This window comes from Dama dama, chromosome 18, assembly GCF_033118175.1.
Source record: "Dama dama isolate Ldn47 chromosome 18, ASM3311817v1, whole genome shotgun sequence".
Lineage (NCBI taxonomy): Eukaryota > Metazoa > Chordata > Mammalia > Artiodactyla > Cervidae > Dama > Dama dama.
In genome coordinates, this window is record NC_083698.1 from 108,177,985 (window position 1) to 108,195,545 (window position 17,561).

A 17,561-nucleotide genomic window follows, 5' to 3' on the forward strand; every position below is an offset into this window, starting at 1 on the left:
TATAAACACCAGCACAGCCTTTAATGGTCTCCCAAGTATGAATACAGCCTTCAGGAACTATTAGCTGCAACGAGAACAAGTTATTCAAAGCACCTAATCTGGTTATATTCTGTGCAGAAATTCTCTATATATTCTGAGCCGGTGGTAACACAATCCAAAGGAGCAAGACAGCAGGGCTCAGAACTTAGCCCATGCTCCTGTCACACTCACACCAGACACAGTCCCTGAGAGCTCTGGTCTTTTCAGGGCCATTCTTTGTATCACCCGCTCATTAAAACAATTAACAGCAAAGTGCACATTTATGCTTTAGAGCAAAACAAAACCTCGTAGAACACACCCAGAATAAGGGCCTATCCCAGGGGCTTTCTACACTGGTTTCGAAGCCACATGATCAGTCATCTATGGTCAGTCGTCTATGAGGTCGGTCACTGGTGGAGATTTCTGTTGTTCCAGTAGGCTCCCACTCTGGATTGGGCAGGGACCCCATTGACTGAAAGCCTAGAATGGCTCCGCTGTAAGAAAACCCCATGAGGTCTGAAGACGAAAGCCCAGCAAATCTACACGGACGTTGAGAGAACGAGCTGGGTGTTACAGCTCTCGGACACACACACTTGCTGTATTTGAAGCTTCCAGAAAGGAAACTCCAGGATTCCCTGCACCGCCAAAATGACTCAATACAGCTATTCTCTTGCTTCATTGGCCGGGGGGGCAGGGTGGGGGGGGGAGCGGGGGAGCAGTTATACTTTCCTTCTTTGTTCACATCAAAATATAAAGCAGAGGGAATTCATTCCAAACCCAGAGGCAGGCCACATCCCTCTAGGTCTATCCCAGTTTTCCCAGGTCCAGGAAAAAAGCCTCCATTGAACATGGCAGACCAGTCTACCTGACTCTCACTTGCCTGCAGTCTGATCCCCTGTTGGTTCTCAGCCACAAGGTGGGACCCAGCGTCTTTACAGGTCCCAGCCTTCGGTCAACAGTCCTAAGTTCAGCTGAACAAAGCGGTTTTTAACCAAAGTGGGACTGGGTGACAAGTAAGGGGGAAAATGAGCTGTCAAAGTGTTCTCTTTGTTTCTTTGACGTTCTCTTCATTTATCTTTTGCATGCATGCTAAGTCGCTTCAGTTACGTCTAACTCTTCGCAAAATGGACTGCAGCCTGCCAGAATCCTCTGTCCACGGGATTCTCCAGGTCAGAATACTGGAGTGGGTTGCCATGCCCTCCTCCAGGGGATCTTCCTGCCCCAGGGATCCAACTCCCATCTCTTATGTCTCCCGCACTGGCAGGCGGGTTCTTTACCACTGGTGCCGGCGACCCACTCGCCACCATCACTGTCACATTAACCTGTGAATATCTTTTGGGGGAGGGGTTACTTACTTTTGGCAATTACTGTCTAGCAAATAAAACTGACACTCTTTAATCTTGTAATCATATAATAAATCCATACAACCAGCTCATTTCTGCCTTATACCTTTCCCATGCCTTTTCCCCTGGAAAAGATCTACTTTTGTTCTTAATGTAGAAGGAGACGTATTTCAAAGGGAGGAAAAGCACTGATGTGATCCTCTGATACGGAATCAATGTTTAGAAAATAGAAAACTATCCTGTAATAAATATAAACCTTTACAACGCCACCATGAATATATTTAAAACAAATTCTGAAGTAGAAAAACAAGCTATTTGAAAAAACTCCCATAAGTCTCTTTGAAAAGACACAGCAGACAGCCTACTGATGTCCAAACACACATGATCACAAGGCTTTCTCGGCGTCGTCCTTGTGCCTACGAATGGCAGGGCTGGCACACCAGGCACGCTGCACGGGATTCTGACAGACTTACCTGCCCAGCCGTGTCTACAAGTTGAAGGTGATACTCCTGTCCATTGACTGTGATCAATTTTGTGAAAGCTACAGTGAAAAAGGAATTAAAATATTTGTTAGCTAGAAAAAAACGAACTTTTGATCACTGAAAGCTTGAACAATGACAAGCAATTAAGCAGAGTCCTTGATAATCTCATAAAACAATCCCAGAAAACAAAAAAGAATGTCTGAGTTAATAGACTCTTCCCTTCTTCCATTATTTAACTAAGCAGTGGCGACTGAAAATAGTTCAAGGTTTGCCTGATTGGTTTTAGTCAAAGAAACTGAAAGCACACAACACTTCGTATCTTATAAAAAGGTGTATGAATGCTCTGTGGACAGTCCTCTTGTGAAAAAGTGCAACATATAAAGTCTGAGGTCTAGAATGAACCCAAAGCACACAACTTTTCACTAATTTATAGCAAGTCTGGTGTCAGAACACATAGAGCTAATATTAACTGAAGCGCTAAGAACTTCCAGTGCATAAAAAATTAACAATTTTACCGAGAAATAGAACGGCACAGAATAGATGTTCTTTGTGAAGTCACCACTCTGACTTGGCTTAAGGTTGGAAGCAATTTGTCACAACTGGTTTTTCCCTATCAGGGGGGTGGGTGGGAATCAGACTCAAATCACTTAGGGAAAGTTCATAATTCTAAGGAGAAAGACGGCAAACAAACAGAGATGAAAGAGGAGAGAACTATTAATAGTAAAAGGATATGAACCCCTGGTAAACAAATGGAACAGATTTCTTCTGCACACCCCAGGCCCAGCATCTTGACTCAGCCTGAGTCTTCAATCTCCTGGCTGGCCCCCCACCTGACTGGAGCTGGCCAACAGAACCTACTCCTTGCTCCACTGAGAGAAGACCCACTTCTGCCACTCTGTTCCACAGATGAAAGAGAAAGCAAAAAGTAACCGATGAAAATCCTGAGAGAAAGCTGTGACGAGGAGGAGAGATCTTAGCTCAATGATGAATTCTCCAGGGACAGAAAGGCTGGCCCTCAACAGATGCGACCATCAAAGAGACTCTTCCTAGCACCAAGTTTTTCTGATGCGACCAGGGCGGGGCTAGAATCAGGAAAGTGAGAATCACAGAGCAGACCACTCAAGCCAACTGCCACACTTTATCATTCCTGTGCTCTTTTTGAAAACCATCACTTCAGTGAAATCGTCACACTAGATGAAAACTGAATCAGAGTCTATCAAGGCAGGGAGTACCCAAGATAAACTGCTTTCATCACTTCTAAGAGAAAAACGCTACTGTACTCCTCCCCCACACTGTAAGCTTGAATTTGGGGTGCACAGCGGACTGACTCTGCTCCTGATGCCTGTCAGCTGGGGGCAGTCATGGTGTGCCTGTGTGAAGACCTGCCCCCTCCCCATCACAGTCAGGTGAGACCAGAAGCACATCTGAGACCCGATGGCAGCTCTGCAGGGACACTGGTGAGCAAGAAACCCAGAAAAGATCACCGAGACAGAACATTCACTGCTCAGGAACTCTTTCCTGGGGACCGGTGATCACCGCCAGCACTGTTCCAAGTGTTCAAGATACTGCTGTCTCTGACCTCGGTGAGCTGACACCCCAGGAAAAGGAGGAAGAAGCAGATGGAGAGACAGACACACACAATTAGCTTCTCTATGAGAAGCATCCAGGCAGAGCTGAAACTGCAAGTGAAAAAGTAAGAAAGTCAAGGAAAAGTGAGAAAGACTAAGCCACTGAGACTGCGGGAACAGTAAGGGTGGGGAGAGGGGCAAGGTAATGAACACGCTAGGACGTGGTGAGTAACCTGGTGTGATCACTCTGGCTATGCCATGAGTAATGAGATGGACAAAAGTGGACGAGGGACACCGGGAGACGCCATCTAGACTATCATGACCTAAGAAGGACGGGGGCCTGGCCTGGAGGGCTGAGAAACGGCGGATTCTAGACGCAAGGCACAGGACAGCCAGAGGGTTTTCTCATGGACTGGAAGCAGGTGTGAGAGAATGCAGATCAGGATGACTCCTGAGCTTCTGGCCTGAGCAACTCGAGGCCCAAGTCACCAGCCATCAGCAAAGAGAAGGCCTGGAGGAGGTGCGGGCGTGGTGTGGCTAGGTTTAGTTATGTTCAGCGTGAAAGCCCAGGAAATATCCAGGGGCAGTGGGGGCAGCTGAAACAGCTGAGCTGAGGGGAGAGACAGGGTCATGAGAGAGCAAGGGTCTAAGCGCCGGGGGCACCTGCGGGGCCGGGTCAGAAAGACAGGAGATTCAAGCAAGGAACAGGGGAAGTACTGGCCAGTGAGGGGAGAGACAGAAAAGAAACAAGATATTAATAAGTGTTTTAGCATTTCATTCCCCAGGAAGAGGATGTAAACCCTCCTACACACAGCAGTGAAATGAAACTGAAGACCTTCCATCTGCCGCGGGAACACTGCCTCTTCTTGTTACTACAGAAAAAAGGGAAGTGCAATGAGAGGCACGCCTGTGGGTTCCACAGCCCAGGAAGACTCGACACGACCTCCTGGTGCAAAGGGAAAGGCAGCCGGCTCCTGCGAGCCTCTACCTGGGCTCTCCTCTCTCCCTCCCTTTTCTAATCACTAGAGAAATTCCTCCAATTTCCAACCTCAAACCCTGAAACTGCCACAAGCAAGATGAACAGCTGCTTACGAGCTAAAGTTAAACCTAATAAGCAAATAAGCAGCATATTAATAAAGATTTCTAAAATGATGTACTCACAAAGTAAGATCTGTGTTACTAATGTGTGCTGAGAACTCCTAATTCATAGTCTGCTGGACAAGTTACCCATCATGCAACGCGCAGTGATGTGGTACAATGCCTAAGGAGAATCTCGCAACTTTCGGTGAGGAGCTGTACTAACTCACCAACAGTGCTACCTCCAGATGGCAGAAACTGTGAACTGCTGCTATTTTTCCTTTAAATTATAAACTACCACTGTGAGATTTCATCATATCAATTTAGTTTGAATTGAGGTGTGACGGCAGCCATGAAATTAAAAGATGTTTGCTCCTTGGAAGGAAAGCTATGACCAACCTAGACAGCTTATTAAAAAGCAGAGACATCGCTTTGCTGACAAAGGTCCATCTAGTCAAAGCTATGGTTTTTCCAGTAGTCATGTATGGATGTGAGAGTTGGACTATAAAGAAAGCTGAGCACCGAAGAATTGATGCTTTTGAACTGTGGTGTTGGAGAAGACTCTTGAGAGCCCCTTGGACTGCAAGGAGATCCAACCAGTCAATCCTAAAAGAAATCAATCCTGAATATTCCCTGGAAGGACTGATGCTGAAACTCCAATACTTTGACCACGGGATGCAAAGAACTGACTCCTTGGAAAAGATCCTGATGCTGGGAAAGATTGAAGGCAGGAAAAGGGGACGACAGAGGTCGAGACAGTTGGATGGCGTCACCGATTCAATGGACATGAGTTTGAGGAAACTCCGGGAGATAGTGAAGGACAGGGAAACCTGGCGTGCTGCAGTCCATGGGGTCACAAACAGTCGGACACGACTGAGCAACTGAACAACCACCACCGTTACATTTCATCGTATCAATCTAGTTTGAATTGAGTTGTGGGAGTAACACTACAGTATATAGGAAAGCACAATGGCAGAGCAGTATTTGGTCTAGAAATTTCCTCAAACTAGAAAATATTACCATGGTTTTATTGATGCTGTTTTCTTAAACCCCTGTTAAAAGATGACCGAGTCCCAGAATTTTTGCTTTTGCAGTGACACTTCAGAGATCTGTTACTACTGAATGTTTGCTAGCAACAACCTGGACTAGATTATAAAGTTAGGTGTAGCGGTTCCCAGATTTAGAGTACTGTTTTTTAAAACCATAAAACCACACATTCACTTATGATGCTACCAGCAAGTTTATGGCAACCATTTCCTTGCTCATTCCTTATTTTCTCTGAACAATTTTCGTCCGCTACATTGTGGGGGAAAAGGTGGAGGGTTTCTCACTGTTAGTTGGTCAGAAGCCTCATATACGGAACATGTCGGTGTATGCCTCATAAACTTAAAAAAATTTTTTTATTATGTATTTTTGGCTGTGCTGGGTCCTCACTGTTGCATGGGCTTTCTCGAGCTGTGGTGGGCAGGAGCTGCTCTCTGGTTGTAGTGCTTGGGATTCTTTTGTTGCAGAGCGTGGGCTCTAGAGCAAGGGCTCAGTAGTTGCTCTGTGGCATGTGAAATCTTCCCGGACCAGAGATCGAACCTGTGTCCCCTGTGCTGGCAGGAGAACTCTTAACCACTGGCCCACCAGGGAAGTCCCACCTCATGAACTTTAAAGGGACTCATACTCTGACAATCATTTCTGCTCTTGCCAAAAGATTTAATAAATACTGAGAATTCAATCTTTATTACGGAACCATAAGTGTTAGGAAAATATTAAAAATGTGATTAAAGACGATGCTGACAGCCTTCAAGGCAGGATTATATTCTGGTTTTGAGATAGCATCAAGGTAAGAAAGTCCCACTTTCATCAGTTCCATTACTTACATACAAAGAAAATGTATTTATATACAACATGACTTTCCTTCCAACTCAATTTTAAATGGCACAATTAGAGGAAGCACTTTTAGGGCAGAGCTTGCCATGAAAACTGTCATCTATGGATAAAATTCCCAAATGAGCCTTATCTCTTTAAGGACAAACCGTGAAACTGCTATGTACAGCAAATATTAAGGACAACGTCACGGGTTATTCTGTTCTTATTCTGACGTTGAGGCAACCAAGCTTGTGCATGTAGCATTCAGATGAATCTGCTCCTCACACTGGCACACTAGTCGATGCCAGCTAAACACATCAACACAGGACGCAGTCAGGACACCTCCTTCCAGAGACTGGCAGGGGTTACCTCAAACTCAGATCTGCCCAGAGTCAGCTCAGCAACCGACAGGCTTCCTTCCCTGCCACCAGCACGCTGGGACGCGAAGGACAGTTGAGTATTTTAAGCCAGAGGCTGGCAAACTCTGTCTGAAAGGGGCCAGACAGTAACTATTTCAGGCTCTTCGGGCCAGATGGTCTCTGAGGCAGCCACTCAACAGCTCTGCGATCATAGAGCTAAGACGGCCAGAGACAGTGGAGCACACCGTCTTGGCAGGGCCATGTTCTGATAAAACTTTATGGATCCTGAAACCTGAATTTCATGCAACACTCACATGTCACCGACATTATTCTTCTTTTGACTTTTTCAAACATTAAAAAATGTAAAAATCATTCTTTGCTCAAGAGCCGTACAAACAGGTAGTGAGGACTTCGTGATATGCAGGCCATCATCTATCAAACCCATCGTGAGCCTTTTTTTAAAGTTTCTCTCTAGCAGGTTGTGGGCAGGAGAGGTCTACAAATCCAGCTGTTAAGAGTCATGAACCCCGCTGTTAAGTCGGCTTCATGTCTAACATGCCAATCAGACTCTGACAATCTCAGGTTTAAATCTGTAAGCTCCTGCGGAGATGCTAGGTAAGTCCGGGTGTTAAGAAACTCAAGACTTGGTTCCAGTGTCTACCTAGAGTTCTAAGACAGCAAGGAATAAGACCAGCGTCCAAAACACCAGCTTCCCAGGATGCAAGTGCTCCAGGTTCTCGTCCCTGTTTGCTGCAATCTAGGCTTGTGTCATGGGCCTAGAATCCTTCAGGAAGATTCTGAAACCATAGACTGATACTGGACAAAGTAGAGGCTGAGGCTGTTTCTGGTCTTGGGGGCTTTTTTCTGCACATGGCCTGAAATGCCAACGAGCTCTGGATGCAACTTGTCAGAAAACGCTGCAAGGGCTCTTTCCAATCCTGAAACAGCTCCACAGCCTCCTCTCACGTCTTTAGAGCTGGAAGGGGCTGTGGGGACTAGTGCGTCTACAAGTAAGGTACAAGGGATCTGGAGTGTCTTCATCCTTTCAAGCTGGGAATCACTGGAAAGGGCTACCGTTGAGAAGAGGAAAGAAGACTGCATACTCTTCACTTACAGCAGCATCTCTAATAGGAGGTTCCAATGTGGAACTGGATCCTATGGAAATGAGTAACAACTTCGAGATAATGGGATCTGGACATCACTCACTCAGTGTGAAGTAAAACTCATTCCCTGTGAAATGGGTAAAGCTGTGGCAGCTTCTCTGGGCCCCGGTTGGAGATCCGTAGGTTTAACTGAGTACCCTCTGCAGTCCAAGCCCCCAGGAAGACACAGTGGCTGCTGATAAGCAAAAAGCAGGCTTCTCAGCTTATAAAGCCCTGAAAGCAATACTTACTATTTTCTATGGTTGGATCGTAGGAGTCAACAAATTGGCCTTCGACAAACTGAATCGTCAACGAGGATTTCCCTATAAAAGAGAGCAACAGCTCAGTATGGATTGCCATATTAAGGTAAAAAAAAAAAAAAAAACACAAAACTTCAATTTTACTATTTTACCAAAAATAGTCTAAGAGGAAATATATTCCATATATACAATAGGAATTTAAACAATGAAGCTACTATGAATTAAACACGTCTGTGATATTAACAGTACTAACCAATAAGCATATCACACAGTTTGTTAAAAGTAAACAAACCTTTAAATAAGGTCTAAGCTAATTTCCTCTGGTGTCCCTGAAATCTGGTTATTAATTTTGAACATAAAATTAATACAGCATGATTAGTTTGAGTTAATTTATGGATGTTATAAGTGTTATCAAGTATAGCTTTTAAAGAGGATAATCTGAAAATGGGCTTCCCTGGTAAAGAATCTGCCTGCAATGCAGGAGACCAGGGTTCAATCCCTGGGTTGGGAAGATATCCTGGAGAAGGGAATGGTAACCAACTCCAGTATTCTTGCCTAGAGAATCCCATGGGCAGAGTAGCCTAGTGGGTTACAGTCCATGGGATCGCACAGAATTGGACATGACTGAGCGACTAACACACACACACATCTGAAAATATGTGATAGAAGTCTATTTTAAAAACTTTTTGAAGGTAGAAATTCTCTCTCAATCATTCAACATTGAAGGCCTTGCAATGCCTGGCACAAAGAAGAAAATTAAGAAATATTCTGACTTCACAAAATCACCAGTAATAATTGCACCTGTACGTTAACAAATCAAGAACCAGCCTTAAGTTCTCACCCCTCTACTGTCAGTAAATTTCTACTGGGGGACTTGAGAACAGGGTACCCTGTGAAGAAAGAGGGCAAGGCCACATTATAGCTGTCCTGCTGAATCCCAGGGGATTGGTCCTAGGACTCCCCTCAGACACCAAAACTCAAAGATACACAAGTCCCTCATGTAAAATGGTACAGTATCAATGAACTTACAAAACAGAAACAGACTCACTGACACAGAAAACAAATTTATGGTTACCAAAGGGGGAAGGTTGGGGGGGGATCTACTAGGAGTTTGAGACTAGCAGATATAAACTGTAAACAATAAGGTCCCACTGTGCAGCATAGGGAATTATATCCAATATCCTGTAACAGACTACAATGGAAAAGAATATGATAAAAAAAAATATATATATAAAAAACTGAACCACTTTGCTGTATACCTGAAACTGACATACGTCTCTAGATTACCTGTAATGCCGAGTAATACAAAGTAAATCCCATGTAAATCGTTGTCAGTGTGTAACAAATTCAAGTTCTGCTCTGTGGAACTTGATGAAATTTGCCCCCCAACCCAATATTTTCCATCCAAGGTTGACTGAACCCCTGGATGTGGAACCTGCATATGGAGGGCAGACTGATTTTATCGGCAGGAAATAGGAAGTAGTCCCTCCCTAACTTCACCGCAAACCCTTCCTTCTCTCACATTTTCAGAGCGTTATTAAGCGCCCACCTTACGGGCCCTGCTGTATCTCATGGAACTTCCACCTCAAAGGATGTGCAGGGAGGGCCAGGGAGAGAAGTTTGGCAAGACGAGTTTCACACTTCTGGGGTTTGGGTGGTACCCACCTCCCTCCAGACCACAAAGAGGTGTGGCTCAAACTTTCACACCAAAGGCAGTCCCCACACACTCCAACTAATAAACAGACGAGCTTCAAAGTTGGGGCTGTGGGAGATGACGAGAAAAGCCCCAAGCTGGCAGGCCTCTCTGGATGCATGTGCAGTAAGCACAGTTCAGAGAATCTTTAGGATGGCTAAAAACTGAGATTGTTCTCTACAAAGCAGTCTACAAGAGCTTCTGAAAATTAAATGTTACTGCCCTGCTTAAAACCCTCACTGCCATCAGAATAAGCCCTGCCTTGAAACCACAGCCCACGGTCCCAGGCTCTGTCCACCAGGGATCCCTACCGCACCTGCTGCGCCCACCCCCACCCCCAAGGAGTGAAGTCACTCAGTCATGTCCAACTCTTTGAGACCAGGCTCCTTTGGTCTATGGGATTTTCCAGGCCAGAGTACTGGAGTGGGTTGCCATTTCCTTCTCCAGGGGATCTTCCCGACCCAGGGATGGAACCCAGGTCTCTCGCGGTTCAGGCAGACGCTCTACCGTCTGAGCCACCAGGGAAGCTAGGTCGTATCCTACCATCTTTATATCCACCCCCACCCCCAAGCTCCAGTCATATCCTTCCATGTTCACCAAGTTTCTACCGCCTTCATGCCTTTGTCCCGGCCGCCCCACCCCCATCTCTGACTGTACACACTTTATTGTTATTCTGGCCTTAGTTCAAACATCCCTCTCTAAGACCGCCCAACTGGAGGTGGCACCCACTCCTTGCCAGTCACTGTCTCATAGCTGTCTTGTTTTCTTTCTTTTTTGTGCTTAAGAGCTGTCTGAAAGGATCTTCTTTCACTAATCAGTCTACCAAGACAACTGCAGTGCCTGACTCACTGCAGACACACGTGCTCAGACCTTTGAAGGGCACGCTCACACTAATACCACAAAAGACGTCAATTTATATTCATGACTAGGAAACAGGTCAACAGAAATTATCGGGTTGGTCCAAAAGTAATTGCCGTTTTGCACTGCTGGAATCTGCCATTTGATATTGGAATACATTCTTAAATAAATATGGTTATGTTATACATCATTTTAACGTGCGTTTCTTGCTTTATGCTTTTTTTTACTAATGACTTATTGTGCGCTGTTTATTTCATATTTATTTTAGACTAGGGAAATGATGTTAGACAAAAAGCAAATTTAAGCGGTTTCTTATTCAAAATGGGTCTTAAAGCAGTGGCAACACCTTGCGCCATCAACAATGCATCTGGCCTAGGAACTGCTAACAAGTTTCACAAAGGAGACGAGAGCCTGGAAGATGAGGAGCACAGTTGCCAGCAATCGGAAGGTGACAAGGACCAATGCAGAGCAATCACTGAAACTGATCCTCTTACAAACTACATGAGAAGTTTCTGAAGAACTCAACGTTGACCATTCTATGGTCATTTGGCATTCGAAACAAACTGGAAAGGTGAAAAAGCTCAGTAAGCGGGTGCCACATGAGCAGACCAAAATTCAAAAAATTGTCATTTTAAAGTGTTGTCGTAAGTCTGTGCAACAACAACGAGCCACTTCTCTATCGGGTTGTGATGTGTGATGCAAAGGGGATTTTATACAACAGCCGGCAGTGACCAGCTCAGTGGTTGGACTGAGAAGCTCCAAAGCACGTCCCAAGGCCAAACTTGCACCAGAAAAGGTCATGGTCACTGGTGATCTGCTGCCCGTCTGGTCCACTACAGCTTTCTGAATCCCGGAGAAACCATTACATCTGAGAAGCATGCTCGGCAAATCAGTGAGATGCGCTGACAGCTGCACGGCCTGCAGCCAGCTGGCCCTAGTCACCAGGACGGGCCCGGTTCTCCACGACACCACCCGACCACACAACCAACACCTCAGAAGTGGAACAAACCGGGCTACGAAGTTTTGCCTCATCTGCCATACTCACCTGACCTCTCGCCAACCGACTACCACTTCTTCAAGCATCTTGACAACTTTTTGTAGGGAAAACGCTTCCACAACCAGCAGGAGGCAGAAAATGCTTTCCATGAGTTCATCAAATCCTGAAGAACAGGTTTTCACGCCACAGGAATAAACAAACTTAGCTCTCATTGGCAAAAATGTGTTGATAGTAATGGTTCCCATTTTGATTAATAAAGATGTGTTTGAGCCTAGTTATAATGATTTAAAATTCATGATCTGAAATCACAATTATGTTTGCACCAACCTAGTAAGAAGCACATGTCTAGTCTGTGTGGGTGTCCGAGTACCGGCCGGCCTGTGGCACAGAGCTGCAGTGGTCATCCAGCAATGCCACACACTTCAGACGCGCTGTGGTCAAAAGAAACCGTGCTCTACTGGTATCGCACTATGTGTCCACTGCCCTGTGTTTCTGTATGTTTGTTTTTTTCTTTGGCTTTGTTTTTCCTCAAGGGACATACACAGCCTTAGCTCATTTGTGATTTTGTATTTTAAGCGGAAAGCATATGTCCATGGAGGAAATGTTTTGACTTTGAGAAAATTTTGATGAGGGAGATGGTAACACCTGGCCTAGGTTAGGTGAGATACTAGCCCCTTAAAGGAACATTTAGCTCAAAATATAACAAAACTCTTTTATGCAATGAAAGTAGCAAGAAGGAAAAAACCAAACACCTCTTTTGTAAGTTAGCAAGGCTGAAAAATTTTGAAGAATTTTTAAAAAAGGAATTAAAAATGATTTTTATAACTTTTTAAAAGTAGAATTAGATTAAAATCAGTCAAAGAAAGAAGGTATGCTATGCTATACATGTTAAGCTTCCCCAAAGAGGGAAACCATTAGGAAACACTGGATTAGATAGTAATAAACCATAATGTGCTGGCACCAGATAAGTCTCAACAGCCTTACTTGCAGGGGTGGGGTGGGGTGGGGAACAGCCTCACAAATTACTGAGTCAACTTCTGAAGTGACGACCAAAGTGAAGGAGTCACACACAGGAAGGGCTTCCCTGGGGGCTCACACAGTAAACAATCTGCCTGCGATGCAGGAAACCGGGTATCAGTCCCTGGGCTGGGAGGATCCCCTGGAGAAGGAAATGGCAACCCACTCCAGTATTCTTGCCTGGAGAATCCCATGGACGGAGTAGCCTGATGGCCTACGATCCATGGGGTCGCAAAGAGCTGGACACGACTGAGCAACTAATGCTTCTTCACTTTTTTTACTCACAATAGATAAGACAGCATGAGTAAAGTGCAAAAACACAGGTATAGATAAACAGTGGACCACATTGAAAAAATATAATTATTGGCACATATCCAGTGAAAATTCTCTACTTATATCTTTATAAAGGGCATGAGTTACTAGGCTAAATGAACATTTAACTGGAAAACACAAGTAATTATTCTGACAAAAGCAGACAATGTAGTTCAACTCAGATCACAGGCAGGCTGACGGCAAACTCTGCTTTTCGGGAGTAACTGGGACACGAGAGTTGAAACCCCAGCTCCCCAGGGAGCAAGCCGGACTCCACTCAGAATGGTCACTGGAAAAGGGGATTATTCATGAGCAGAAGTGGGACTGAGGAAAAGCTAGGTCTCCCTTGGGTCTTTCATCCTTGGACTCTCCCCTAAGCAGAGATCATTAAATACTTATATTAAGAAGGAACAGGAAGGTCCTATTTGCAGACCTGACACAGTGGTTTACTGTTTCCATTCAAAAGTAGAACTATAAGATAACTAGGGCTAAAGTCTTTGCAAGTCAGCACTAAACGACAACTAGTCTCAGTAAGTAAATCCCACTACTCAGGGCTCTCAGTCCTGGTTCTAGTCACTCCTGGCTTTGAGAGGTGCCCTCACCAACCTCATCCTCCAAACAGGCCATTCAGATCCTCGGTCAAGTTCACAAGCAGTCTGCTTGCAGCAGCCACAAGAGACTTTGCTAATCTACAGCAAACTATGTTCTTTACTTGATCACCTTTCGAAGTCTCCCCCCATAATAAGTTCAAAAATTTACTTTGGCTTTTGTCCTTATCCAATTCAGATTCTGAAACACTAGTTATTTCCTGAAGATGGTTCAACAATGGTCAGGCTCTCAGAACGTGCATTAAGTTTTAAATCTGAAGAGAATCTCAACTCCAGATCAACTCTACGGAGAAACGTATGAAAACAATACAGGTGTGATCTGAGAGAAAAGGAAAAGCAGCACGTGCCCAGATGAGGGTTTATCAATACAGAGACATAAATCACTCATTTTATAACTGTATTATCTTTAAAAGGTTTGAAAATAACATATTTCAATACTATCCACAACTATCTTCCAAATAGTTTCTCTCCAAACTAAGAACGACCTCAGTTTTAAAAATCATAAAAATTATTTTTAAAAAGTTTCTTCTGAACTTTTTAACCAGATTAAAAATAGCACTGCCATATTTATATGTATTTTGCAACAGTGATTCAGCAAACTAAGTTTTTTCACCCAGTATTTTCACAACAGAAGATAAACCTTCAAGGTTGTTAACTGAATCTCACACTTCATGACTGTTACAAAATGGGTGCTATTTATACAAACGTTTAGTAGTTCAGATTAATTTTGAATGACTTTCCATGTTTATTCTCCAAAAAGAAAAACACAGGTATCATTCTCTATCCCCTCCCTGACCCTAAACCAGCATCCTCTGGAATAGCAGTCACGAGATCACAGGGATAAAATGGGGAGGAGTAGGTTTCAATCTGCTAGGCTATCAAGTCCTTGGAAGAACGGTCCATGAGGACCAAAGTCATGGATCTGGGACACAACTCATGCCAAGAACTGCTTTCACTTTCCCCCCGAGTCCTTAAACTCACCGTACAGGACTTTGATGACCATGCATGTAAGCTGTCCAAGCTCACTGGGCCTGCCACCAATAACCATCTCCACGCCATGAAACACCCAGATAACTCCACCTCCAACATCTGCACTTCCCAGCGCCCTCACCTTCTGACTCCCATCACGTAATCCAGCCCATCTCTGAAAGCAATGTTGTCCAACTAGGGGTCATAACCCCACTAGATCATGAAATCAATATATTCAACAAAGCTGTGACCAGCACTGTTTTTAAAGAAACAGGCAGATCAGCGCGGACTGCAAATAATAAAGTCGCCATGAAACTAACAGTTAAAAAACACTTATGACTGGGGTAAAATGTGTTTCTTACTACAGGTTAAAGCCAAAAAAAGTTAGACACATATGACTCTCTGATTCTCTTGAGTCTCCAATCTCTACCACGGCTCGCCTCCTTCCCTACGGTTTAAGCCCCAAGATAAATCACTATGCACTACGATGCAATGCTCTTTTATCAGAAGCCACTGATTTCCTTTCTCTGGGCTCGCTGATAAATCCTCTGATCTCAATCTAATCTTTGGCCTTTTCCTGAGCCTGTTGAGCTCAGCTGCAGCTGTGTAGGCTGGCAACACTCTCCAGCTGTGCCCCCCTCCCCCGGTCCCCTCTTTAGGAATCCTTTCTGGGGTGTCCCTTCCCTGGCAAAGCAGTCAAGTGTGGTTCTGGCAGTGTCACAGGGTAACTTGTTACAAATGCAAATTCTTGAGCCCATCCAAACCTCCTGAATAGGAGTATATATATATATATATATTTTTATATATTTATTTTTAGCTGCATCAGGTTGCTGCAAGTGGTATCTTGGTTGCAGCCTCAGGGGCTTAGTTGCCCCGTGCCATGTGGGGTCTTAGCTCCCCGACTAGAGATCAAACCTGAATCCCCTGCATTGGAAGGTGGATTCTTCACCACTGGACCACCAGGAAGTAAGTCCTCCCGTCCCAGATGGGAATATTAACAACCCCCCCACTCATTTGTTGCACCCTGAAGTTTAATACCTGCCCCCCCGGCAACAAGTTCAAATCTGACCATTCCAAATCAACTACTTCCTTCAGCCTGAAGGGTCTTCCCAAATCCTCCAGTTCTTCCCAGCAGCTGAGATCAGAAGCATTTAAAGCACACACATACTGGGCTGGGAACTAGGATACACCCGTGACTACCAGCAAGGGCTGAGCCTTAAAGGTAACAGCCGTGACCCCACGGTCTTCCATACACCCTCGTCTCGGCTCCGCGCACATCTGACAGTGAGCAGGGAGCACTGGGCTGTGCAAGGCAGCCCCTGCCCTGCCCTCTTCACACTGTCACCTCGAGGCTAAGGTGTGCGGTTAGCACACCCTCCTCTCCACAAAGTAATTCCAGCCCCTGGCTCTAGACCCCATCCTCTCCTGGTCTCCTCCACACCATCCTCCTCGAACACTTCTAAACTCACTCTTCGTTTCTCCACTGGTTTGCTCCAATCCATCTGGTTTTTCACATGCCTCTGAAATACTTATTAAGTCTGTTTAAAAATCCCAGGCAGTATATTCTAAGTTATGTTCCCCTTCTGTTCTCAGGGTTGGAGAGAGACTTGGCTGGGCGCTGCAGCTGTCGGGTGCTGCCTGCTGAACCAGAGATGAGTGCGCGAGACACAAAAGGATCTGGGACTTAAAGCTCTGCCCGCTAACCCAAGGGAAACACAACCATGGGGACGCGTGTGACTTGTATGTCCTGTCATCACCTGACCACAATACCCGACAAAAAGTGTGGAGCCTCTGGTGTCAGGAGCTTTTAGTTAAAAGTCAGGGAAACAGAGGCTAAAGCTGTGGAAGCAATGAAGGAAGAGAAGCAGTGGTTTCCTTTTACAAAAGAAATCAAGGCACTGGAAAGCCTGCAACTCAGAACAATTCCAAGCGCCCCCTGGCCTGGGCCAGGCTGGGACCGCTGCACGTCCATCTCTGCAGGACCAGGGCTGCGCGGCCACCCAGCTGCAGGCGCTCTGCTCCCCCGCCCGCTCCCCAGAGCCAGATGGGGCCACTGCCGCAGCGTTCATGCTGCGGTGCGGGAGAAGACCCCTGACGACCCCTCGACTGAACGCGGAGCAACCCAGTCCATCCTAAAGGAAATCAACCCTGAGTATTCACTGGAAGGACTGACGCTGAAAGTGAAGCTCCAACACTTTGGCCACCTGATATGAAGAGCCGACTCAATGGAAAAAGACTGACGCTGGGAAGATTGAAGGCAGGAGGAGAAGGGGGCAACAGAGGATGAGATGGCTGGATGGCATCAGCGACTCAATGGACATGCGTTTGAGTGAGCTCCGGGAGGTAGTGGAGGACAGAGGAGCCTGGCATGCTGCAGCCCACGGGGGTCGCAGAGTTGGACACAACTGAGCGACCAAGTACAACAACTGGCACTGAAACCTTGATTTCCAGTCTCATCAGTTAGAGACAGAAGTGCTGGACTAGCCACTTTGTAAAATAAGGTGGTGTGCCCCTCAACCTGTACAAGCACCTTTTTTCCTCCCAGTTCTGCGTCCAAACAGTTGTATTTTCTACGATGTCAAGCTTGATAACATTTCGTTCTATTCTGAAGCCTGAGTTTTCAAAGCCCTGACTATGGGTTAATTCATTAACTTACTCAAATATCTATTAAGCAGCTCTTGGCGGGCTGTAAGAGTCGGACACGACTGAGCATAGGGCACACACATTCCAGGCACGTTTGTAGGCACTGGGATTGGATCCATCACCAAACAGACAGAAACCTTTCTGGGGTATGTAAGTTCTAACAGTGAGAAGTACATTAAAAAAAAAAAAAAAAAAGATAAGCACAACAAATGCAGTAAATTTAGAGAAAATATGCATCTGTTCCTTGTAAACAAAAGGATAAAATCAACAATTACCATGATTTTTTAAACTAATGAATGAATGGATCTAAGCAACAATAAGGAGCAGCTATTAATGCCACAAAAAGAAAAATAACCAG

The 17,561-nt window shown here is 45.2% G+C and overlaps 1 protein-coding gene across 1 annotated transcript in view; it reads right to left on the reverse strand.

Annotated features, from left to right (window-relative positions):
• The window catches only part of RHEB (Ras homolog, mTORC1 binding), a 52,277-nt gene that overhangs the window by 12,461 nt on the left and 22,255 nt on the right, over positions 1-17,561 (reverse strand). Inside the window, exons 2-3 of the mRNA XM_061166153.1 lie at positions 8,098-8,169; positions 1,835-1,902 (exon numbers count right to left, since the gene is read on the reverse strand). Coding sequence (XP_061022136.1) covers positions 1,835-1,902; positions 8,098-8,169 — 140 coding nt within the window. The remainder of the gene's footprint in view (positions 1-1,834; positions 1,903-8,097; positions 8,170-17,561) is intronic.